This window comes from Gymnogyps californianus, chromosome 1, assembly GCF_018139145.2.
Source record: "Gymnogyps californianus isolate 813 chromosome 1, ASM1813914v2, whole genome shotgun sequence".
In the NCBI taxonomy this organism is placed as follows: Eukaryota; Metazoa; Chordata; class Aves; order Accipitriformes; family Cathartidae; genus Gymnogyps; species Gymnogyps californianus.
Window position 1 is genome coordinate 68,342,838 of NC_059471.1, and position 25,088 is coordinate 68,367,925.

The following is a 25,088-nucleotide window of genomic DNA, read 5'->3' on the forward strand; positions in this document are numbered from 1 at the left end:
TTAATTATCTTCAGTGTTGGACAGTTCTGGACTCGAATCAACATAATTGAAGGCTTCCTTGTTTGTGAAAGTTGAGCTCAAAGTTAGACTGTGTCGTGGATTCACAGGGGCAAGTTCGTTTAATACAATGTTGTCACTTTTTACAAGAGTTGCTTTGTCCATGTGTTCTCTACTGTACCTGGCAACAACAGCATCAAGGAAGTCCAGCTTTGGTGGCAAAGTCCCACTCTCAAATAAGTATTTGGCTAAGTAAGAGACTATAATGTTAGTAAAGAAGGAGGTAAGCATAGCAAGTGTTTTAAATGGGAATCGCTGGATATAGATATTATTTTCATCTGGATAGCAGCCAGGGTAGTAGATCAAGGGCTGAAGGTAGAGGTACGGTTCTCCTCCGGTTATTCTGAGAACAAGGCCAAATAAGTATCCTGCAATGGCACCATAGGTGTTGGTTCCTTTAATAAATAACACACATAGGAGCTGGGGGAATATGATGATATAAACAAGGTCAGAGCTGAGGTACCACAGGCCGTACACTGATGAAGCTAGCAGTGCCATTGCTGTTGCTGATGCTCCAAACAGAAAAACAGTGATTCTCATGACCCACACGATTTCCCTGTCTGAAGCCTGCAAAAAAAGGGCAGTGTTAGGTGGTTTTTTCATGGCAATATATGTATGCCTACATTTATGCACATAGTTGACATAAAATACTGCATTGTAAAAGGAAATTTTGCATGACATTCAATAATATTTACAAACTAATATCTCTGTCTCTATCTCCATCTCAAGTGCAGAGAAAAAACCCAAGGGTTATGGTTGCCATTCCCAAAGTTGTTAATCTTTGAGCATAAGGAAAAGTTTGATAACGTGTCAAAGAAAAAAACAACAGCAGTGTTAGAAATAACTTTTAAATACAAGCACAATATGGCTTAACCAGAAAAAACTATCATCAGCATCAGAATTTCTTCTTCTCCATTTCCTAAGAAAAACTCTGACTCACTAGCCCATTCTGTTGTCAAATGATTTCCTGATAAATCAATAATTCAGAAAGATGTCTCATTTTGTTAAGGATTTAAGTAAAGCTTATGGTTGCAGCAATAATTAGGAGCTGTTTGGATAAACTGCAGTGCCATGAGAACTCTTGAAAGCTGTATCCCCTGAGCTAGCTTTTTCACCTCTGTCGTCAGTCACAACCATAAAAATTTTTATGACTTTCAGTTTATTCAATGTACTGTTAGGAATGAAATGCTATACTTTTTCTAGTCATAGGTAGGAACGTGAAAGAGGTGTTTCATTATGAAATTACAATCTATGCATCACCTAGTTCAGGTCTCACCTAAATTTTCTCTAAAACTAAAAATGAAAATGTAATCTCACATTTTGCCGAAAGGAAAGCTGGTAAATGTTCCGAGCAAACATAGAGCTTGCTGATAAAATTGAAGAGTCAGCTGAAGACATCACGGCAGCAGATACAGCACCGAGGCCAAAGAATGAGATATAGACTGGGCAAAGGTACTGGAGCACGATCGGTAAAATCATATCTGCTTCTTTTTTAGTCATGGGGTCAGGGACACCATACTCAGTCTCGTTCCAGGCTGCAATACGGACACCGGTATGTTATTAGTAACATTAGCAGTCATCAGCTACAGCATCTCTTGACTTCAAGTGTAGTGAGCTATTCATATTGCAACATTTTCATTCACATTCAATGACCAAACTGTTACTAGAGCCAGACTCACGGCATTTCAGAGAGGCAGTGTCCCACTGGTTTCTGTTAGGCAGATTTAACTCTGCTCGGCATTTTTCCTTATCTCTAAGCTAAGTCTGACCACAGCCTGTGGTTATCCAGTAGGGAGTTTAATATTAAAACTGTGCATTGCTCATAAATGTCGTTTTCCTCAATAAAACAAGTCTGGGATCCATGTTTGTTTGTGATGTGTTTAACTATTCTCTTGGATTACAGGCTCAGAGCTCAAAGCCATGAGTTAAATATTTCTAACAGAACATTCCTAACAGTTTAGCTACATGGGGATCACTCTCACTATGACAAAGACCTTGACAAGGATGTTTTGGTCAAGATAAGAAATTCCTGATAAATCACAGAATCATTTAGAAACATTTAGAATCATTCAGAATCATTCAGAATCATTCAGAATCATTTGGGTTGGAAAAGACCTTTAAGATCATCCAGTCCAACTGTTAACCTAACACTGCCAAGTCCACCACTAAACCATGTCCCTAAGCACCACATCTACACCTCTTTTAAATACCTCCAGGGATGGTGACTCCACCACTTCCCTGGGCAGCCTGTTCCAATGCTTGACAACCCTTTCGGTGAAGAAATTTTTCCTAATATCCAATCTAAACCTTTCCTGGCGCAACTTGAGGCCATTTCCTCTTGTCCTATTGCTTGTAACTTGGAAAAAGAGACCTACACCCACCTCGCTACAACCTCCTTTCAGGTCCTCCCTCAGCCTCCTTTACTCCAGGCTAAACAAGCCCAGTTCCCTCAGCTGCTCCTCATTATTACTGTTAAGATCAAATAAAAGTACCAGAATCTAACTCAAACATTAAATAGAAATATTACGTCTGTAGATACCTAGAATGTGCAAAAAGAGTTAATCTCAGCCACTGGGGTAGGAACAATTTCCCCTGGGAGAAATATTCTATAATATTATTTTTCAGTATAGTCTCCTGTTGAAGAAGTCATGAGTTGATTATTGATGTCATCTGGCTAGATGTAGGGTTTTCACACATTTACTGTACTATTCATTTTACATTTGTTGTACTATTCATTTTTAATCATTTACCTGTAGATGCTCCAATTGCACCAATGAGTACTGCAGGAAGAGCCATCACAAGACAGCCAAAAGCAGCCAGAAATGACAGAACTTGAGCGTATGTGGCAGAAGATGAGGAAAGAACTCGCTGGAAATACGCTTGCCATGGGATTCCTCCTAATGTCTGCAAACACAATGGGCAGCATCCCGTCATTAGGGGCTAACTGGATTTTTTTGCTATCACCATATAGAGAGCATGTAGAAGCATCACTTGAATGCTGAATGCCGTGTTGCTGCTCTTTCATTTATTTATTGAATATCAGTCAGTCAGTGATAGCTGTAACTTTCATTCTCACAAGTAATGTCAAACCTTTGTAAGTCCACTTAAATCCCATTGTTTTAGACAAGTTATTCCTTTGTACAATTAGCAAGAACACTTTGCACTTACATAGTCTCTGTAATCCCCAAGTATTGTGAGCTGTATAAATACTTGATAAAGCCTTATGAAAGGTTACAAAATACTATTGTCATATTTCATATTTGAAGAATTTGGTCTCCAGCACCCTCACCCCACCAAAATTATATTAGACTCTGATAGGATTTGAAAGCAAGATTTTATCTTCCTTTATGAATGCGTGTGGCCATCTAAACAAGGCAACACATTCTGTATACATTGAACACAAGAATCTGAAAAATTATTCTCCCACAGTCTTAAGCAAACATGATACCAGTAGAAGTTAAAAACAAAGCAGTAAAAGAAACTTTTCTTTTATGGTGGCAACCCTTTTCTTGTTTTGGGTATATAACAGTGAAGATCCTGATTAGACTTAAAATTATGTCTGCAAAATATGACACAAAAGAATATTATCAAAGGCTAAAAAACTAAGTGGTAACAATTCTGTCCTGAGAGCAGGATTTGAATAGTCTCCACTAAGTAAATAAGTGTCTATGACTAAACAGCATGGAAAGAAAATAAAGCAAATTGCTCACTAAACGTGCACAGTCCAGTTCTACAAACTAAATGAGGCAGGAGGCATTTGGACCAAATAGTGTGTATACAGGTGTTTCATACATGTTTCGTGCACACACAGGGACCAAATGAATGTTTCACAGGCAACTCTGATTTTGTCTTGCTATTTATGACTGTTTTCCTTTGCAGCCTTAAGAATGTTCCTTTAACAAAGCTTTCCAAGTATGTGTAAATTTCTTGAGCTATAATGAAAGAAACAAGATGAAAAGAAATTGTGTGACAATTTGGCAACATCATAGCTTTCCTTTGGTCATCAACAGAGATAAAACCTTCAGGCTTACCAGACAGAATACAGCCGCTTGAGCTAATGTCATACTTTGGCTCTCTGAGAATCTCTAAAAAATTTAAGCTGGATAAAATAATGTATTTTAATAACCCAATTATCAGAAAACTCTGAAGATTTTTGGTTGAGAGTTTTTTAAAAAAAACAGAGAAAGCAATCCCAAAGTACAACATGATAATAAAAACAGTGTAGAGTTGCTCAGGGACACTGAGAATGGAAAATGTTAGCATGTGTTGCTAGACCTTCTAATGGAAAGTACTTAATAACCACCGATCCCATGTGTAATACATAGGTATTAAATAACGAAAGCCCTCAGTTCATTCTGGCATGCGTGTACGTGTGAATTCATCCATCCATCCATCCATCTCTGCAAAGCTTTTTCTACATCACCTATACCTAAGGCATATTTAATCATTTGTATAACATATTTATTGCCTTCTGCAATATATAAATTCCTCTGCCAACAATGACATCAGTTAAGTATTAGCTGCACACTTTTAATTATTTTTAGCATAAGTCAACTCTTTCAGCCTGATGATATTTAAATTGCATTCCTGGCAATGCTGACTTTGACAGCTGTGCTACAATATTCTACTGATATTTCCCTGAAATCATTCAAATGTGCAGAAATATTGAGCAGGAGTCAAGAGGGTAAAAGTTTTCAGTTTGCTGGAAACTCTTAACTAGACTTTCTATTATTTTCAGCTGCCACAGTAACACAGTGTGAGTGCTTAAATGCTTCATTCCTTCATACAAGCCATCACTTACCAGTAAAAGGAAATTGTCCAGCCATGTGTAAATGTCAAGTGAGTTGATAGATCCAAGCCAAGGTGCTTGGTGCACCTGGTGCACAGCCGTGAGCCCAATGTCTGTCACTGCAGGATGGGACATTGCAAAGGGTACGCTGATCCACTGTAACCAAAGAGAAACACTTTGTTCAGGTCTAAAGAAGGCATTCTAAATCTGTGAAATTTTAATATTAACATTGATCTGTTTTTCTTCTTCTTGCATGCTACAGATCAAATGCCAAATTGCTGAGCTGACTTGCAGAAACATCAGGTTATGTGTCGGTGGAACATCTCCGAAATCCAGGGAGCTTGGTAATGGATAGCTTACCTCTGTCCTGGAGAGTGTAAGTATAAGCAGAGAATTAATCAATGTAAATCACAAAATCAGCAAGAAAGACATATTTGTACATCTTCATTTTATTTTCCATAAACTCCACGTATATTCTTTACACCGTTTCCTGGACCACACTGTAGAGAAACATCTACATACAAACTTGCGTGCAATAGCATCAGGATTTGCCAGTATACAGGCATGAGAAATCACAAACCCACCTGAAGGCTTGGGAATTTGTTTTTAATTCAACACAAAACTCTATTGTGACAAGAGAAGGGTGCTGTTGGTGAATCCCCATCTCTCTTGCTCCAGAACACCCAGTAGCCCAGTGTTACAGCACTTTTCTGCCTTGAGGGTGATTTCAGTCTGGGCTCTTGATTGTTTTCAGTCTCTACATTTTTGATCTAGGCCAAAAAATCAGTTGAGAAACCCTTCCCAGAGACAGTTTCTGCCAGAAAGTTCCGTTTCCTTCGCCAGCTGACTTTTTGTGCATTTACTTGCCAACTCATTTTGCAATGGTGTAACTCACTAACTTTCTTTGAGGACAATCTCAGCAGCTCCTACTGAGATGAAAACCAGGCTTTGTGCTATACGGAATAGACCACCACAAGCACAGCATCCTTAAGGATCCAATGATATCCAAACCCACACAGGTTACCACAATCCAACTGATCACATTTAAGTGTATGGGGTAACAGGAGCAAGGAGGGGAGAAATCAAACATCTTCCTCTACTTTGTTGCACAATTATTGCGATAATGTGTGAAGAATATTTTGCAGCACTGCCTGTTATTCAGGCTGTTTATCACGTACCATAGTATTCTGTTCTCAGTTACATGTTAAACTTTGCCAATTTAAGCACTTGGGCAGAAAGATTCCCTTCTCACCGTCTGCTTGGGCTTTTCTGGGAAAGATCACCAAAATCTTTCAACTGTCTCCAAGATATTTTGAGGGAAAAATAAACATATTGTCAAAATTAATGGATGTTAGTACTCTTCTTGTTGAGAAATTCGTGGGGAACAAGGATGTGCAATGGATTTTTTTATTCTTGTTTGTGAATCTCAAATCTCAAACATGTCCAAGTGATGAGCTTCTGAAAAGCTGTAGTTTGCCCATACTCAGCTGAGATTTTCAGTAGGGTAAATTTCTAAAGGTCCATCTGCAGCCTGCATGCCACAGCCCAGGACTTAATGCAGATGCATTATGAGCTTTTGTAATCCATTCCAGTTCCTGACAGTAACCTAGCTCTTTGTGGTCTCAAGGACTACCTCTACATTAGTAAATAAAGCAAGTCAAGACACTTTCTCTGGCCTTGCAGTTCACTGACATGTCATGGTTTACATCGATACATCTAGACTCCTTTCCCTGCCAAAAAGGACAGCCCTGTACTGTTCCTGGGAATTATCTGGGAAAATACAAATTGGCATGGGCCAAGACAGTGCCAGGACCATGTTAACAATTAAGCACTACAGATGATCCTGTGTTTTCAGCTTGGCACTGTTTAACTTGCTTAATATAGTCATAGACCAAATTTCTTCATTAAGCCCTTTCTAATGAGAGTAGAAAAGTCACTGTTTTGAATGGAGGGCAAATAAAACCAAGGCTAGTGGAAGTGAAACAGAAACTGGGACTTTATGTTGGGACTTGAAGCCTAGGGGTAGAAGTAGCAGGTAGCTAGAAGGACCTGGACCTCATGGGGTTGGAAATCAGAAAAAAAAGGACTTCTACATGGTGGCAAAGAGTTTAGAATGGGGAGTTAATAATACAGCTGAGATGAAGAGTCAGTAAATAGTGGTGATACAGTGCAGGATCAAGGAAAGACTCACAGGGCCAGATAAAGACAAAGAGCTGAGAATTGCAGATGTGGGTACAGGAGAGTGAGGAAGGAAGGAGAGAGACTACATGGGATTGTAAGGAGAAAACCAGGGAAGTACGTGGAGTGGCTGGGGTAGAGGTTATGAAAGCCTAAGAAAGAAGCTCTGTGGCTGAAATGAGGACCAGGGTAGGGAACAGAAGTGATTACAACAAGCATCTCTTCGGTAAGGAGCAGGAGAGGAACAGACATTACAGGAATGAGCAGTAAAGCTCTGTGTCAGTGGGAATACAAACTGCTCCAGAGCCTGGAGGAGAAGCTGGGATACCTGAGCTTGTGACATCTTCTGCTGTGACATCTACTGTGAAAGTGTCCCATCTCATCTAAAACTGCCTCACCTAGAGCATGAACATTTAGATGCTATCTGAGGCTTCCAGCCCCACTGATGACTCTCGAGGTTACCAATATGGTTTCTTCTACATGACATTATCGCTATTTATTTCAAATGGGAAATTACATAAAGAGCCCACCTGAATTAAAAGAATGTTATTAAAGCTACAGATCCAATCAGTTAGAAGACTGCTATACAACCTTCATTTGCTTTCCCCTCCCTGTCAGGTTCATGCTGCCTTTAATACAGGATCACACGTTGTTATTCCCATGGGATCAGGGTCTTTAGCAGTGCATGAGTTGTTCTCATTGGAAAAGCATTTCTGCATTTTGATTTATCTACAATTTTGGGAATTTCTGTAATGCACACCATCTGTAGAAACTGAATGGTTCACGAATATTAATATGCATGTTAGGGAAGGAGACACTATTATCCCCACTGTGCAGGTCAAGAACAAAGGTATGAGAGAAGAAGATCTGGAATAACTTCTCATTTGAGGTGGCCAGCTGGAACTTGGATTTACTTTTTCAGAGTATTTAGCACCATTCCCATGAAGTCAGTTACAACAGGGAATGCTTAGCACTTCTGCAAATAAGGCCATAGGCTTCATGATAGGATGCCACAGAGTGAGGACACACACAGGGGTGCTTAGTGACCACCTGTGCGAGCACAGGCTGAAGCAATTTCCCTAGAGCTGCACAAGAACTCTGGTGAAAGCAGAGAAACAACTCCTGGTCCCCAAGGTGCCATTCAGTTCCTTCACCTTGAGCCACCCCGTTTATTTCAGCCCGTCTCAGTTCTCTGCACACCTGTGACCATCTATTACTGCCACTGGCAAACAAAGACAGCAGCTTCTTTGATTGCACCCCTGTGATCTGACCCCTGTTGCATTGATGTTTTTCAGAGTAGGGCTTAAAGAACAGCAGTAAATAAAAGAAAAGGCTACCCACTAGCATATCATTGATGGCTGATGAGAGGATATTCATACCATAATATTCAAACAGCAAGGTCATCTGGTGAGACTTCCTATACTATGGTCTCCAAGGACGGTGGAGGGAAATGAGAGAAAAACCAAGAATGTGATTTAAAGCAGGAGGTTAATTAAGATGCGTGAGTAGGTGACAGCTACAGGAAAGAGAAGCAGGAGAGTATCAGCTCTGCAGGTCCAATGCCAGCATTTCTGGACTGCTTTATCGACTGCTTCCTACGTCTGATGCCTCCTTCCAGTACCTGTGCCACAGTCCTATGGACAGACAGGGAAGGAGTCAGCTCCAGTCCTATTCTGATTTAGATATATATTCAGCAGCAAAATTGCAAGAGTGTTTGCACTATCAGACTGGTTGGAAAAAAGCCAAAGAATCGGGCCTTTTTCTCAGCATTATTGTCAAAGCATGGGCTGTACGTTGATGCAAATGCAGACTCTTCAAAGTCAAGGGTCTGTGAGTGGAGATATTCCTTCTCCAGGCTTTCAGTGAAGACAGTTCCAAAACTGAAGCTGGGCAATAGGTCTCAGCAATCACCATAATGCTCAGGGCAAAATCCTCAACGAAGAAGGAAAAAAAAGCCAAACTTACCAGTCCCAGGAAGATGCAGAAGAGCTGAACTACATCGGTGTAGGCCACAGAATAAAGCCCACCCACAAGTGTGTACATAGTTGCAATCAGGGCAGAAATAATGACTGAAATATTGACATTAATGTCAATGATCACACTTATAGTGGCACCTATGGGAAAAAACAAAGCACTATGTGTTAATGTATGTCACAGTATGTCTGATGAGAAGAATTACCTTTGTTAAGTTGCGTATACAGGTCCTGGTCTGACACTTAGCAACAGAATGAAGATATTCTCCCCTTTATCTTCTGCACACCACTTCTGCACCTTTGAAGGGAGTGGAAAAAGGAAGGCTCCTGTTGGTCTAATTTTAGCGTCTGTTTTTTCACAGTTTCTTATGAAATGGAGGAGGGAAGGGTCCCAACAGCCTTTGCTTACATTGCTCAAGCTCTGTAAGGACTACACTCTCTTGTTCTGCCTAGGGAAAAGCAGCCATGCACAGACAGCTGAAGCCTCCCTGGGTGACTTGCAGCCGCATGGGAACAAGTGTATCATTGCAGTAAAGGCTAGGCCTAGGGGAGGTCTGCTGCAACATATCACACCCTTTTGTATCTCACTTATGCTCTGAGCTAGCCCCTTTTGACCAAGGAAGGAATGGTAGAGGAGGCATCAGCTGTAGGGACAATTGTCCACTGACCCTTCTAAAGCACCCTTGAATTGTTTACATGGGACAAAGGTGGGTTTCTTTGCAAACTGAAGAATCCATCCTCCACTGTCAACCTAGAAACCAAGAACTTTTCCAAGCACCATCAAGCAGATGTCATTTGTAGAAAGCAAACCACAATGTTGAGCTGACCAGTCAGTCTCCACAAAACAGCTCATAGAATCAGAGTTGCTGACACTGAAAGGCACATCTAGAGATTGTCTAGTCCAAGTCCCCACTCAAGCAGTGTCAGCTGGAGAAGGTTGCTCAGGATCATGTTCAGTCGGGTCTTGACTATCCGCAAGGATGGAGACTCCACAACTTCTCTGGGCAACCTGTGACAGTGTTTAACCTCTCTCACAGTAAAAAAAAAAAAGTTTTTTCTTAAGTTTAAATGGAATTTCCTGTAGTTCTGTTTGTGCCCATTGCCTCTTGTCCTGTCACTGGGCAGCACAGATATAAGCCTGGCTCTGTCTTCTTTATTGCACTCCCCCAACGGCCAAATCAGGTATATATGCAGATGGATAAGATCCCCCTGAGCCTTGTCTTCTCCAGGCTGAACAGTCCCAGCTCTCTCAGCCTCTCCTTATATGCCAGATACCCCAGTCCCTTAATAATCTTTGTGGCTTTTCACTGGACTCTCTCCAGTATGTCCATGTCTCTTGTATTGGGGAGCACTGGATCCAGCACTCCAAAAGTGTCTCACCAGTGCTGAGTAGAGGGGAAAGATTCCCTCCCTCAGCCTGCTGGCAATGGTCTTTCTAATGCAGCCCAGGATGCCATTGGCTTTCTTTGCCACAAGGGCACATTGATGGATCATGGTCAACTTCATTGCCTTCTAAGACTCCCAGGTCCTTTTCTGCAAACCTGCTTTCCAGCTGGTCAGCCCCCAGCCTGTGCTGGGACATCAGGTTGTACCTCCCCAGGTGCAGGACTTAGCACTTCCCTTTGTTGAACTTCATGAGGTTCCTGTTGGCCCATTTCTGCAGCTTGTTGAGGTCCTTCTGAATGGCAGTACAACCATCTGGTCTATCAGCAATCCCTCACAGTTTTTATTTTCTGCAAACTAGCTGAAGGTGCACTGGGTCCCACCAGCCAGGTCATTAATGAAGATGTTACACAATACAGAACTCAGTATTGACCTCTGGGGTGCACAACAGATGACTAGCCACCCGGTGGCATCCATGCTGCTCGTCACAACTCTCTGAGGCCAGAAGTTAAGCCAGTTTTCAATCCTCTTCACTGTCCACTTCTCTAGTCCGTACTTCACCTGTTTGTCTATGAGGATATTATGGGAGATGGTGTAAAAAGCCTTTTTTGAAATCCACCGCATGCCCTGCTCTCCCTTCATGAACCAAGCCAGTCAGCTCATCATGGAATATGCCAGGTTGGTCAGGAATTATTTCCTCTCCATAAATCCATGCTGACTCCTCCCAATCCCCTTCTTGACCTTCATTTGTTTGGAAGTAGTTTACAGGAGTATTTGCTCCATCATCTTCCCAGAGATCAAAGTGAGGCTGACCAACCTTTAGTTCCTGGTATTCTCCTTCTTGCCCTTCTTGAAGATGGGAGTGACATTTGTTTTCTTCCAGTCTTCAGGAACATCCCTGATCACCACAGTCTTCAGAAGATTACTGAGAGTGTTCTTGCAATGCTATCAGCCAGCTCCCACAGTACTCGCAGGATGCATCCCATGAGGTCCCATGAAATTGTGTCTGTCCAGTCTATTTAAATGTTTCCTAATCTCATCCTCCTCCAGCAAGCCTTCCTTGCTCTGGACTTTCCTAGGGTTCTCAGGGTCCTGGGATTCCTGAAAGCTGGTCTTACCAGCAATGAATGAAGCAGAGAAGGCACTGAATACCTCAGCCTTTTCCACATCCTTTGCCACCAGGTCCACTGTCCCATTCAACAGCAGTCCACATTTTCCCTAGTTTAGGTACTCATAGAAGCCTTTCTTGCTGCCCTTCATGGCCAGATTCAAATCCAGGTGGACTTTGGCTTTTCTAAATCCATCTCTGCATGCTTGGACAGTGTCTCTGTATTCCTTCCAGGTCACCTGTCCCTGCTTCTACCTCTTGAATGCTTCCCTTTTATGTCTGAGTCTAGTCAGGAGCTCCTTTTTCATCCATGCAGGTCTCCTGCCAGCTTTGCCTGTTTTCCTGGTTGTCAGGATGGACTGTTCTTGAGCTTGGAGGAGCTGATCCCTGAATATCAAGCAGCTCTCCTGGACTCCTCTTCTCTCCAGGGCTGTCTCCCATGGGATTCCTCCAAGCAGATCCCTGGAGAGGCCAAGCTCTACCCTACTGAAGTCCATTGTTGCGGTCCTGATTTTTGCCTTGTTTCCCTCCTCTCAGGACCCTGAACTCCACCATCTCATGAACACTGCAGCCAAGTCTGCCTCTGACCTTCACATCCCTAACTAGTTCTTCCTTGTTTGTAAGTAACAGGTTCAATAGAGCACCTCCCTTCATCAGCTCCCTGATCATTTGTGTCAAGAAGTTGTTGTTAGTGCACTCGAGAAACCTCCTGAATTGCTTGTGCACTGCCCTTCCAGCAGCTATCAGGATGGTTATACATTTCCTTTAGATGTATTAGCTATTTCAAGTGATTGCAGTGTTTTAAAACCATGTTTAAAGAAATCCTCTCCTAATTAGGATGATTTAAATGAAACATCTTGCAATAACTTTTAGTCCTTGCAGGTATTGTAGATGGATATTCTTGACCACATAGGTGGAAGAGTTCTGGCAGCAGAACACAACATCATGTGTGGTATATAAGAGCTGCTGGGAGCTGCCAGGTGGTTTTTTGCTGTACAGTGAGCCTTCAAGGTTCATGTGCTTAGGGATTACAAGCTCAGACCTCTTTCACAAGCTGGAAGCCCTGTCTTTCCCTTCTACAATCCTGCCAAGCAAGAACTCATGAGGAAGATCAAGTAGTGAAGAGTACCGGGATTAAATATTCATCAGTGAGGATAGGTGTGCAAATTAGGAGGTATAATATAACTAGATTATTCACAGAATAGTTAAAATCAGAACCTTCAATGACCTTTATAATCACTGACATTTAACTGTCAGCTGTTAATATAAACCTACTAGGAAGGTATTCACATCACTTGCTTAAAAATATCACAGATTAGCTTGTCCTCAATCAAAAAGAAAGTATATTTCAAATACTCAGAGTGTTCTTCAAGTTATTCAACTCCTATCACCTCAGCATGTAGTTTGTTTTTAGTCCTTTAAGGGTTTTGTGATGAAATTGTGGTAAACAAGCTCCCCATTGCTTTGCAGTTCATCAGAGCACAGTTGGAAAGTACCTTCAAAGTTTATTTTCTGTTTAAAATAGCTTGTGCTAGAAAGCATTACCACATGCATGTGCACTATGAGTATGATTAGCTGGTGAAAGTCAACTACTGGTGCTTCAACTCAAGGGCTTTCTCAGTTCTTGAAGGGATTGCTAAATTCAGGCCTGAAATATAATTAAAAACCCTGGAAACTGATTTTTTTTCAGGACTGGATGAGTAGTTGAGCGATTTTCTATTGAGTCATAGTTCCACTAATTCTCTGAATCCTTTCTTGAATCCTAAGTATTTTCTTCATTTTGTCAAGTAGAAAGCCATTTAGAATTGAATAATACTTCAATTTATTGATCAGCATCTGTTTTACTTCTATTATTTGTGCTATGGAAAGTTCTGTATATGTAGGTCTCCTCTATGCAAAGGATTATTTTGTTTAGATGCATTGGCAATAATGTTTCATATCTTTACGGGAAATTTTGACTGGCTTCTGTGATCTCAGTGGTGTAAAAGAGAAGCTGGGTCAGCCTTGGCACGAAAGGGACACTGGCAATCACTCATGTCACCTTCACAATTAAAGGAAATTTGTTGCTAAATCTTTTCATGCTCCTTGAAAAGGGAAAACTTAAAGTTACTTGAGGCACTGGAACAGGTTGCCCAGAGAAGTTGTGGATGCCCCCTCCCTGGAAGTGTTCAAGGCCGGGTTGGATGGGGCTTTGAGCAACCCGGTCTAGTGGAAGGTGTCCCTGCCCATGGCAGGGGGGGTTGGAAGCAGATGATCTTTAAGGTCCCTTCCAACCCATTCTATGATTCTGTGATTCTATGAATAGATACCCTGCGTGTCTTTCATTACCAAAATAATTAATGGGGTACCATTACGGGGTTTAATTACTAGTTAGCATGGGTCTGAGAACTGTCACACTCTGAATCATTTGGCTAGGATAGTTAGCATTTGAAGCCAGAATTTTAATGCATTTCTGATTTTCTTAATCCTTTCCACCTGTGATAAATTAATGTTTATACTGCTCATTCCTTACCTAAGGCAGAGAAGATGGCAGCAGCCCAAAACATTTCTCCCATTAAAGCTGGAATAAACAGTAGCCCTCCCATCCTTTTTCCATAAAGCTGCTGAAAAGGGTCTAGCATTGTCACATAGCCTTTGGATCGCATGGGTTTTGCAAAAAAAAGGCCACCTACAAAGAAAAGTAGCATAAGACACCAGCTGCAGTGGAGAAATGCATTGCCATTAAGGGGTAAAACATTGTCAGTTAAGGGTACAAAAATATCAGTATTACTATTTGGTTGGTTTTTTTAAAGAAATAAGTACAGTTAAAATATTCTCTAAGAACTCTTACCTTACATCTGTCTACAGAGTTACATAAACACATCCACACCATTAATATCTATGGTCTGATAATGAAAAATAAGTTTGTCTTATTTTGTCTGGTTCAGTTTACTTAATCTGCCATTATGGATGCTGTCAGAGCTTTATCTAAATTTGGATAAGCCTAAGGGAATGGCTTTTCCACCTAATCCTGTTCATTCTCAGAGCAGAATCCAGCATGAATTTTCACATGGTCCTACTCTAAAAATAAAACTGTCTGGGATTCCTGGATCAGAAATACGAGTTCACACATGGTTTAGTGCACACACAGCAAACCTGATTCTTTCAGGACAATTCAGATTTATTATGTATGCTTAAATCAACGTTACTACACCTGCAGGATAAGTCAGATGCCTTCTGGGCTCTGCAGGTGTCAGGATCCCTGAAAATTTGTCATATATTTATTTTACTTATCCATGTTCAGGAATTTTGATGTATCACAATTCCGTTCTGCCTGGCTGGCACATGGGCTGGATATGTACATAAATGTGCAAAGGCCTCACCTTTCTAATGTACAGTCCTCAAATTCATTCTGGCTGGGGAAGAAAAAGGGCATATGTCAGGTAAGCTGAAAGAGCCCTTGTATGGAAACCTGTGTAGTTGCGATCTGCACATGACTATAACTAGAGTAGACTTCTACCACAGTAAAACTGCTGAAATGCAATGTATAAGGTACAATAAAAAAACCTGGAAAACCAGTCAGTTCCCAATAAAATCTACTGTACAGTATTTGGCGACCCTTAATTAGGTTCTTCATCACAAGATATGTAATGTATTCATTGTATTTGTTGTAGTTTAACCGCAGCCGGCAACTAAGCAGCACACAGTCGCTCACTCGCTCCCCCCACCCAGTGGGATGGGGGAGAGAATCGAAAAAAAAACCCCTCGTGGGTTGAGATAAAGACAGTTTAATAGGACAGAAAGGAAGGAAAAATAATGATAATTATAATAATAATAATAAAATGACAATAATAATACTGAAGTATGCAATTGCTCACCACTTGCCAACCGATGCCCAGTTAGTTCCCGAGCAGCGATCCGCCCCTCCTAGCCAACTCCCCCCACTTTATATACTGGCCATGACATCATATGGTATTGAATAGTCCTTTGGCCAGTTTGGGTCAGCTGTCCTGGCTGTGTCCCCTCCCAACTTCTTGTGCCCCCTCCAGCCTTCTTGCTGGCTGGGCACGAGAAGCTGAAAAATCCTTGACTTAGTATAAACACTACTTAGCAACAACTAAAACCATCAGTGTGTTATCAACATTTTCCTACCAAATCCAAACTACAGCACTATACCAGCTACTAGGAAGAAAATTAACTCTATCCTAGGTGAAACCAGGACAGTATTGTACAGAATATCTTCCACATTTCTATGTATTATCTTATATCACTCATATTTCTTCATTTCATTAAGTTTCCTGAACAGAAGGTACTGGCTTACCAATCACAATTTATTGATACTGCTTATGTTAACGCTGTCTTTAGGCATGTTGTTTGGATGCAGAAACCTTCCAGCATTTTTTTACTATTCTTGGATTGGTCATGGTTTGTTCCTATTCTACTTATTATGTCATCATTACAAAAGACAACTAAAAGAAGAAAAAAAGAGTCACTGGTATTATAATCTATTAGGATGTTCAAGCATCTGTCAAAGGAAATAGGAGATATTCTAACCTTTAAAACTAAATTGCTTGAAAAATTAGGAAAAGTGGTATGCAGCACAACATTGAACTAACAGGGAGATTATATCAATCTTAAATTCTTCCAGGTTGAAACAGTAGTATTTCTTCTAGCCTTGTATTTTTAATTTTGATTTATTTTTTTGTAAATAAGGATAAACAACTCTTCCCCTCAAACCTGCAAGTACAGATCACGCCTACAGAAATGCTTTCCTTTCTGTGTTCTGCAGAGAGATATACAGTCACATGATACAAACTTCTTTTCTCTGCAGTGGCCATTATAATTTCCAGGAAAAAAATTCTGGATATCTAAAAACAGCTGGAAATGAGTGGAGAGGCTAACTCAACCCCTTCTGGGCTATTATTAATTTGTCTCAATTCAACAGAGGCTAAGAGTCAGGAAGATGCTTGTGACTACAATCCTAACGACCGCTTAATGACATTGATGGATCGTGACCCTCATGACTTCATGATGACATCAACTGATCTCCAGGCAGACATCTACTGTTATTGTTTTTCTTACAGGAAATAGACCTGCTCTCAGGGATGGGAGCTACTACTGGAACTGGAGCTGGCCCGCATGTGCCAGAGAGGAACATCTACGATAGGGAAGGTTTCTGCCTGGGAAGAGAGGACAACCAGGACAGGCCATAGGAAAGCATTTCCAAGGGGAAAAAAGAATCAGGAGGGAAACCGAGTTGTATAGGAAGAAATAAAAGGGGCAAGAAGACCCGGATAAGCAACCAAAGGAAACAAAGGGACAGACTAGGTGGGAGGACCATGAGAAAAGACTCAAAATAGACTGTGAGGTCAAGTATTATTAGAACAGCTAATACACCAGTCACATTAATGAAAGATGAAAAACACAGGCTCTTTTTTGTAACAAAATTCTTTTTAAATTGTTGCATCAGCAGTTGCCTTAGGGACACGATCTGTTCACAAACTGAGAGGATGTAGTTGACAACTTTGTGGTATATTCATCATGGCTCACAAGGCAATACTTCTGTTGCAAGCTGCTCCATGTGGTTGAGATAAGGTGAGAAATCTTTTATTGCTATTATTTCTGAGACTACATTTCAGGAATTAGAGGCCATGGCATTAAAAATTATAATGCTGTCTGTATTTTATACTCTGACCCTGCATATAGCAGGATTGCGTATTTGCATTTTGACATGTGATTTGGAGTTTTGTACCGCATTTAAGAGGATACATGGTACAATTTTAAGGAAATAGACTGGTTCTACTACAGACTTCCTACACAAAATCAGACAAGTTACTTAGACTCTTGGTGAAGATCTGTAAGGTATAAGCACTTCCCTAACCTGAAAGGATATTTTCCACTCTTGAATTCCAAGATTTTTAGGTGCCCTGGTACTGTCATATTCCAGATCATATAGGCACTTAAAAAACCATGAATATATAAAACTTAGTATATATAATTTAAAAAAATCTCACAACAAAACCTTTCTTATTGTGACCTTCATAGATCACTATGGTTGTAATAATCAAATAGGTCTTGCCAAGGCATTCAGGAGACTTAAGATATCAAACTATTTATAGTGATTTTCTGTTTTTCTTTTTAATAGCCAAACCTACAGCAGAAGGGATCCAGTTTACCTCAGTATCCTTTTATCAGACTCTAGTTGTTTCACTTCAAATGATGGACTTGTCATCAGAACTGTTTAAAATGAGAGACTATTAGCTTTAGTTCTTTGCTTACCTAAAACCAGACTAAGAGAATATCCGATAGGTGCCTGAGCCCAAGCTAGACCGTAGCCTGGGACATACACAGCTTCTGCTGTCCCGTTGATGTAACCTCCTCCAACCCATGTGGCTGAAAAAGAAGGGAAGGAAAAGTCTTTAATGTGCACAAAGAAAGAAAACCTCCCACGTTGTAGAATGAAATTGTCATCACTTATAATATTGCTATTTTTTATTACATGTACTATACAAGTGCCAGACATGGCATCTTTCTATAAAAGACAGTCCTAATTCGAAAAACTTACAACCTAAGCATACAAAAAAAGAAGTCAGATGTACTGAGACAATCATCAAGGCATCTAAGTGTCTGTACAGTCAATGAAGATGAGGGCTGAGTTCCTCACTACTTGTTTACCATGAATGAAGCACATCAACTCATTAACCATTACTGTTTCCTTTGTGTTAGTCCAAATGAGAGAGAGATGTAAGGGGGGTCTGAAGAAGAACAATAAACATACAGTGATAAAGTCATCCCGGCTGGGAAAACTCAAAGCATTTAAATTAGACAAGAGTTTAATGAATGCATCATTTACTAGGGCCTTCATGAACAAAATTGCACTTAAAACCTTGCTAAATTTTAAATTGTGGCTACACGAAGCACATTTAGTAAACTCTGACTTCCCTAAACGCTATATTTCCATATAGGGCTGTGGTGGTTTTGTGTTGCTATTAAAGTTCTAAATTTTGAGTCATTTATTTTTGTGCTTCCTGAAGACATATTCCAGCAGTGAATTGTGCTATCTGTAATATTTCTGATTTTATCTCTCTAAAAACCAGCAGTATTTTTAACATACCAACCTCAGGCCCTTAATGAATTAATTCTCTGCCTTGAAAAGAAGTTTCTATGTTTGATAATTTGGGACCTACAGTATGTACGAAAGAAAGTCTCCATCACAGAAATGTATTGTGATTACATCTGCAAAAATAATTTATAACAAATTACGTAATAAAGTTTATGTCTTCCTGTTTGCAGATGCCACGCAAAAAGTTCTTGATTTTCTCTAATGTATAATGAGTAAGTTTTATAAATCCAGGCCTGTAGTTTGAACAAGGACAGGCAGATCATTAAAAGTACTAGATTTTTGCATGCTGTTTTGATTTGACTCAGAAGACTTTGCCTTCTCATATAAGAGTAGTTCAGGCTTTCTGTGTAAAAATTCACAATTGTAAGAAATTTATTTTCCTTAAGCATTCTTCAGAATTTTCCCAGCATCCACCATCATACAAGCAAACCTGATTTTGTGTTTAAGACAAACAATTGGAGATAAACACAAATGAAGAAAATTTAATTAAAATTCCTAAAGAAATTTCATGAAAATCTAAATGACTACTCTTTTTCACTTAACTGTGATATCCCTCAAATACTATCAGAGGGTATTTTTTTAACTCAATGCTGAATTACTCCATGGCTTTAGAATCAAAGATCTCTGGCAACCAGAGCATTACAACTGTCTCTTTTTCAGCGTTTTGAAGCACAAGAATGGACCATTCTGTTGCTGGAAATATTAATGGGCTTCTATGAGGGATGTGCATGCAGAGAAAGTCTGCAACAAAAGAAGTGACCCAAGGAACCCTCTTATTGGTAGTCTTTTGGGTATCGAGATCTATTGTGCACTTCAGAGACAAGACAAGATGTGAGTGATGCCCATGTAGGACCACATAGAGAAGATGGGTGAACACTGATCCTTGATGGGAAGAGCAGGGATACAGAATCTACATAAAAAGTTGTCAGACATTTGGGATTTTGTGCCTCTTGACAGTGTGAATTAAGGTAGGTGGGAGTATGATACTTTGGTTACCAGAGTCCTAGAATCATAGAATCATAGAATCATAGAATGGCTTGGGTTGGAAGGGATCTTAAAGATCATCTAGTTCCAATCCCCCTGCCATCGGCAAGGATACCTTCCACTAGACCAGGTTGCTCAAAGCCCCATCCAACCTGGCCTTTAACACTTCCAGGCATGGGGCATCCACAACTTCTCTAGGCAACCTGTTCCAGTGCCTCACCACCCTCACAGTGAAGAACTTCTTCCTTACATCTAATCTACATCTACCCTCTTTCAGTTTAAAGCCATTACCCCTTGTCCTATCACTACACTCCCTGATAAAGAGTCCCTCTCTATCTTTCCTGTAGGCCTCCTTTAAGTACTGGAAGGCTGCTATAAGGTCTCCCTGGAGCCTTCTCTTCTCCAGGCTAAACAACCCCAACTCTCTCAGCCTGTGCTCATACAGGAGGTGCTCCAGCCCCTTGATCACCTTTGTGGCCGTCCTCTGGACCCACTCGAGCAGGTCCATGTCTTTCTTATGCTGGGGCCCAAGGCTTAACACAGTACTCCAGGTGGGGTCTCACCAGAGTGGAGTAGAGGGGTAGAATCACCTCCCTCGAACTGCTGGCCACACTTCTTTTGATGCAGCCCAGGATGCGATTGGCTTTCTGGGCTGCAAGCGCACATGGCCGGCTCATATTCAGTTTTTCATCCACCAACACCCCCAAGTCCTTCTCCACAGGGCTGCTCTCAATCCTCTCATCGCTCAGCCTGTATCCATGTTTGGGATTGCCTCAACCCAAGTGCATGACCCTGTACTTGGCCTTGTTGAACTTCATGAGGTTTACACAGGCCCACATCTCTAGCCTGTCAAGGTCCCTCTGGATGGCATCCCTTCCCTCTAGAGTATCAACCACAACACCCAGCTTGGTGTCATCAGCAAACTTGCTGAGAGTGCACTCAATCCCGCTGTCCATGTCCCCAACAAAGACGTCAAATAATACTGGTGCCAATACGGACCCCTGAGGGACACAACTCATCACTGATCTCCACCTGGACATTGAGCCGTTGACTGTTGAGTCCATGACTACCTGGAAAGTGTGTCGCCTATTGTGTCTCAAGTAGCATAGACTTACGGAATAGGTTGTAAGCACCTGTATACAATAACAAAAGTAAATATTTAGAAAGGGAATTGTATTTGTCTCCTTCCCAGGAAAAAGCAGGAGCATGAATTCTGCATGAATGCTACCCGCTTCCAGATGGGGAATAATATCTCATAGTCAAGGACAGATGTCCAGCATTGCTGCAGCTGTGGTGCAAGGAGGCTTCAACGTCCGGCATGAATTTACCTGGGGTTGCAACTGAGGTGGTGGGTGTTCTCCAAGGGGCACCTGGACACTATGCCTAGCTCCCTTATTTTCTTCTGGAGGTGGCCAGGTCAATTCCCTTCTGCATGATGTTGCAGGGGCCATTGCCCTCCCCTGGCTGGGGACAGGAACAATGCCCTGCGGACAGGTATTGCTGGGTAAGGTGGCATGGAGGATTTAGCACTTATTTTTAATTTTATTTCTTGATTTCTGGATTGGGTTTTGAAAAATAGCTGCTGATCAATTTTCTGTGCACATGATTGTTCTGGAACATCTGCCAAGGACACCAGAGCTCTAGGAAGGTGCTAAATGGCTTTTTCTGAGAGGGTGAATGGGTAGCCAGCACGTACATTGACATCAGTAAATACCTTAGAAAAGAAATAATGGGATATGATAGGATGGGATTTCAACCTTAGATATTAATTTTCTGATCCTCAGTTTGCTAAGCCACAATTTCAAGTTAGTTTAATACCTTTTTTGGTGATTTTTTTTTTCTAAATCAGACAAAAGGAATATAAAATTTAATAATCTATAGAAACACTCATGTGGTAATCTATTTTAATCCTCTCTTTGCCTGCCGTCTGAAGGACCAAAAAATGCAGCAAATACCAACATCCATTTAAAACATGCACCCTAAAAAATTATTAGACAAATCCTGAGGATGTGGAGTGCAATTCTGCTCCTGCTTATATGAGGAACATAGAAATTAATCTCAGAGTTCTTTACATATGTTGATATATATTAGAAAATCAGATTTTTTGGCACTTCTTTGTGAATGATCCCTTGTCTGACCACTCAAATTATTGAATCAACCCATCAAGTTCTGTGAAATGAAAATCCTGACCTAAGGATTAAAAAAAAATAGAATTTTTTAATATTTCTTTTTTTCTTCTGGAAGGATATGTAGCTCTATCCAATTAAAATGAATAAATGACATCAAGAGATTATTGCCTTTTTGGTCATGTTTGTAAGCATTTGATTATGTCATCTCAAATATTTCCTTTGGGGTTTAAAATCAGTCACCAAAATCAGAATAGACTCAAGTTTGTCGCAGATACCACTTCTTAAGAATTTCACCCACAAGTTAAGGAACGCTAATATTTAATGCAACATTTTAACTATAATTATGTAAAAATGATACACAGATTAAAGGCATGTCTACTATGGTACTATGTTAGCTCATTCTAATATGAGCTGCTGTGATCCATCCCCAATTCAAGCCTCTCACTCTGTTTTGATACTTGCAGACACACTCAGCCTTCAACAGGCTTTGTGTTTAGGTGTTTCAGTAGCTAGTTGATACAGCTGCTTCTTCACGATCATAGTATACATCCAAATATGTCCACAGCCATTATTCATAGTGAGTGCACTTGTTTTAAGGGTTTTAAATGCCATTTAGAAAACCAACTATAATTACTCAGGAATCTTGAGTCTGTCCCTATGAAGTCACGATGCTTATACTCTGAATTCAGTTTTAAATTTATAGGCTGAGTTCTGTTATCCTCCTCACCAAGGAGCCCCAGAAACTGCTACCATTTTTGTAGCCAATACCCATGGAACGTGGTAGTGTTTGTCTCGGGCAAGAAAGGCAGAATTAGGCCTTATCTCATAACCCAAAGTACTTTATGTCCAGACTAACAATATCCTTTCTGGAGATCTTTAAAAATTTCTTGTTTTCCTTTTATGGGGTAGGCTTTACTTTTTAATTCGTATTTAGACAATTAAACCTGTAAAATATAAAGACTGTGTTGGAATAGCCATATATCTCTGGAGGCATGGTTATGAGGTGCAAAATCTCCATCTATCATTTTTAAAGAAGCAAATATGCCCTTGAATAATGTGACCATTTAGTAAAAATTAGTGCTGATTTTGATCAGCTTACCTTTGCAATTATTTTGTTATGGCTTTACAAACTAAGTATCCCAATCACCCTTACCGAGACAAAACTCAGACTAACCCCTGATTCAGTAGACTTGTGCCCGCACCTAACTTTGTGTGCCAGGCGTGGTTCCCCAAAACTGAAAGTGTAATTTACTTGCCATCTCAAGCTTTAATTGCCGTATTTATGGAAGGCAGAGGTAAGAAAGTATGTGAACCCTGACAGTATAAAATCCATGACTATTTTTGCTGCTCAAAGGCTTTAGGATCAGCTTGATATTCTACCGCAGAGATGATATACTACGCCATCTCTAGAGCTTGCATGAAACGGGATGAGCATACGTGGGTGTGAATTGTGGTGGTTATAGAAACTGCCTGCAATATAGGAAGCCCCAGTTCAAGTCTCATCTCTGCTTCAGCTGTTATGAAAAATATTCCTGTAAAATAGGATTAAGGAGACCATAATTTGTGTCTTCTTCCACAGGCGAAGCTGTTAGTCATAACCACTTGCGCGGGGAATGTCTTGTTTCGTCTTTGCTCCCCTGATCTAACGATTACAGTTTTGTGGCAAGCAATATCTCTGCAAAATATTCCAGTTTCAGTGCCTTGAAAACATTTCATTCATCAGAAAGCAGTCAAACCAGCTCTTGTTATGAGCAGAATCTTGTCATATCTGATGCTTCGGTAGCCAATGGATACATGATACAATAAATTATAGCAAAGTGCTAAAAGTAGACCATCTGCCTGGATTCAAACTTTATTGACTTTTACAAACATTCTTTACTCAATATCCAAATATTCAGTCTTTGAATGAGCAAAATGCCTTCTGCAAGGGGACGGGAATTTCTCTTGATTAACGAACACAGAATTTTGGCCCAAGTTTTTATGTGTCTCCTCCTTATTAGAGAATTGTGAAAACAGAACAGGGCAAAACAGCAAAATATAAATATAACCTGATAAATCTGATTTGGCAATTGAAAGGGCTTTGCCTGAATAGGATTTAGAATACCAAAAAAAAAAAAAAAAAGCATGTTTAAAAATTAAATTGCTTAAATAAAAAAGGTGTGCCAATTCACTCTTCTTATAATGTATTTTTGTTCTGGTCCCATATCTTAGCTGTAAGACTTGAGATTTTGGACCATATTGTTAATACCTTGTTTACCCAGGTAAGGCAGCTGGTCTGACTGGCTCTGGGTCAGACAGCACTGCTTACAAAATTAGTGAAGAACTCTTACTTCAACCAGGCTTTTCCTACTGATATTACTATTCACAGTAATGTATTTTTTTGTCAAACTGCTGCAAAAGAAGCTAAAAGAATTCACAAAGTAAGTTTGCTGAAATCAGTAGAATTACAAGTTTAGATTTATGCCAGTTTTCTTTTAGAAACTTATTCTTAATTGATACTGCACACCCCCCCCCCATCTTTTTGCATATAAGCTTTGTTTTACTCAGACTAAACAAAAATAACTCACCAGTTTGGATGGCTTTAACAACAATAACAGTTTTTAAAACTGGATTTCTTATTAATCTATATAAATTCTATACTTCTGTCTGAAACATATCTGATCTACAGAAAAATATGAAAGCAATGAATAAGAAATATAATATATTCTTCCTGTATGCTTTTAAAACATTTGTTGTTTTTATATAGATGCTACATTTGGCTGTTCACTGAACAATGTTAGCAGCAATTGGAAAAAAATATATATTTTTTCTCCATTTTGCATTATTCAACATGCAGATTACACTTCTTCATTCAGACGGAAAAGTGACAAGTTATATGCTGGTTAGGAAAAAAATAAAAGTTGATTTTTTACATACCAGTCATTGTAAATCCACCAACTAGTAAGCCAATGTCTCTTCCACCGACTATAATAGCTTCGCTGCGATCTCCTTCACTGCCGCTGTTCTTGGTTTTCCAAGCAGCCCATATCCCAACTGCCAGGATAGCCAGGTAGAATACAACTATGGCCACCAGTCCTTCCGCATGGAAAGCCATGTTGAAGTCCCGACTGTTTCTTTGATTGCTATTTCATTAAGACCTCTGGAGAGAACGCAATAATACGTCTGCTTTTAACAAATCTGGTAAGATGCTTTTTAGAACCAGTGTACAAAGAAAACTCAGATGCTTATTAAAGAGGCTATTCTGGTGAATTTATGAAATGAGTATTTCAAATGTAACTGACATTAAGTTTACAAGCCAATTAAAACGCCTGTGGAGCAACAACCTACAATTGTAACCTGCGATTACAATGGGAAACTAATGATGTGGCTGAAAGCTACGCAATTC

General features: G+C 40.2%; 1 protein-coding gene across 1 annotated transcript; it reads right to left on the minus strand.

The window, feature by feature from the left end:
• SLC5A7 (solute carrier family 5 member 7) lies at window positions 1–24,797 on the minus strand. The gene is made up of 8 exons (XM_050915012.1): window positions 24,620–24,797; window positions 17,747–17,860; window positions 14,001–14,156; window positions 8,990–9,138; window positions 4,859–5,002; window positions 2,808–2,961; window positions 1,375–1,592; window positions 1–624 (listed from the first exon to the last, which is right to left on the minus strand). The coding sequence occupies exons 1-8, from the start codon at window positions 24,795–24,797 to the stop codon at window positions 1–3; spliced, it is 1,737 nt and encodes a 578-aa protein (XP_050770969.1).
• Between the last annotated feature and the right edge of the window lie 291 nt (window positions 24,798–25,088).

Excerpts from the sequence above, each read along its gene's own strand:
- SLC5A7 (XM_050915012.1), bottom strand. The coding sequence starts at position 24,797 with ATGGCTTTCCATGCGGAAGGACTGGTGGCCATAGTTGTATTCTACCTG. Across the intron at positions 17,861-24,619 it reads TGGTGGATTTACAATGACTG|CCACATGGGTTGGAGGAGGT; the intron begins GTATGTAAAAAA and ends CTTCTTTTTCAG. Across the intron at positions 14,157-17,746 it reads TTCTCTTAGTCTGGTTTTAG|GTGGCCTTTTTTTTGCAAAA; the intron begins GTAAGCAAAGAA and ends TTTTCTTTGTAG.